The following is a 1,379-nucleotide window of genomic DNA, read 5'->3' as shown; positions in this document are numbered from 1 at the left end:
GTGGCTTGTGAACATGCAGTTTGGCAAAGTCCAATCTGGCTTTTCTGTGTCTCCCTCTTAGAAGTGGGGTCTTCTCATCCTCACTGGGGGGAGCTGAGGCGTGAGGAAGAGATGCGAGTGAGGGAAACGAGGAGACACGTTAGCGTAATGAAAAGCACCCAATGGGCTCTTCTCATTTCTCTATTTTGTGCCTCCTCGTCTCCTCTCTCCTCTGTCCTCCTGCCCGTGACCTAGAAATCAATCCCAGCACATCATGTTTAAGGATGTCTCTATTCCTAAAATGCATCTGGAGGAGAGAGGAGGCTTGCCGGAGGAGCTATGAGTGAGGATGCACAGGTGTATCCTTTGCGGAAGTCTTTTTGGCGCCTGTGACATATAAAAGAGGCATGACACACAGCTGTTTAAATATATAATATTCAATTGAATATACAAAGGATATCATGAATCAATCACAAAAAAACACTCTTGTAACTTTATTATTTTTCTTCATAAGCCAAAAAGCTTCTCCTTTCTTCTTTTCCATTTCAGGTACATCTCAGCTCCTTCAGGAAATATGATGTCACACAGCTGCATGTCTCCTACAAAATCATCCTGAGTCTGAAGAGGATGTCAGACTGTCACAAGCTAAATATTTCATTTAAATATATTCTGCAGGCTACAGCTGTTTTTATTGCTCATTTATGTCGGTTTTGTTCTTTCAGTAATTAACAGGTTTAAATTGTCTATTTGTGTCTTATTCTTTGACAGCCATACGCTGCTATAGATCTATAATCAAATGACAAAACATTGGAGCCGTTATCAGGTGTTTTCCTCTCAGCTATCACAATTTGTAGAAATTATTATGTAACAGTGTAAAGTGTTAATTAATTGTATTAACGAATTCTAAGTTTAAACTTTAAAGTTTAAACTTTAACTTTAAAGTTTAAACTTTAAAGTTTAAACTTACTTAATAACTACTACATATTGATAGTTGACCTCGGCATATTTGACAGTTGAGGTGCTGTGGGTCAGGAGTAGCTAGTTGTCGTCTCCTCATGTGGGAGGACGTCCTTTTTGATGAATTAAATTTCTCTGTCCTCACGTCTCTCTCTCACATCCTCGCAAGGAGGAGCTCAGATGCAAGAAAGAGACGCAAGTGAGGGAAGTGAGGAGACACGTTAGCATAATGAAAAGCTCCCTCTGTCTGAAACAAGTCGTTGTAGCTCCTGTCTCTTTAAGGCTCCCCTCCCGATGAGCCTACTCTGTTCTGATTGGATAGCGTCTGGAAGTCTGCCGAAGAGACTACGTAAACAAACAATAGTTTCTCCTTCTATACTCAAAGTGTAAACATCTCAAATACATCTATACATATTCAAGCCCGAATCCGATCCAAAATATGC

The 1,379-nt window shown here is 40.2% G+C and overlaps 1 protein-coding gene across 2 annotated transcripts in view; it reads right to left on the bottom strand.

Annotated features, from left to right (window-relative positions):
• LOC121888667 (complement C3-like) overlaps positions 1–1,379 on the bottom strand; it is a 59,300-nt gene continuing 57,921 nt past the window's right edge. For both annotated transcript variants that reach the window (XM_042400258.1, XM_042400259.1), the window contains one exon: positions 1–597. In XM_042400258.1, coding sequence (XP_042256192.1) covers positions 579–597 — 19 coding nt within the window. In that variant the 3' untranslated portion in view covers positions 1–578. The remainder of the gene's footprint in view (positions 598–1,379) is intronic.

This window comes from Thunnus maccoyii, chromosome 2, assembly GCF_910596095.1.
Source record: "Thunnus maccoyii chromosome 2, fThuMac1.1, whole genome shotgun sequence".
NCBI lineage: Eukaryota > Metazoa > Chordata > Actinopteri > Scombriformes > Scombridae > Thunnus > Thunnus maccoyii.
This window is presented reverse-complemented; position numbering and strand designations above follow the sequence as displayed.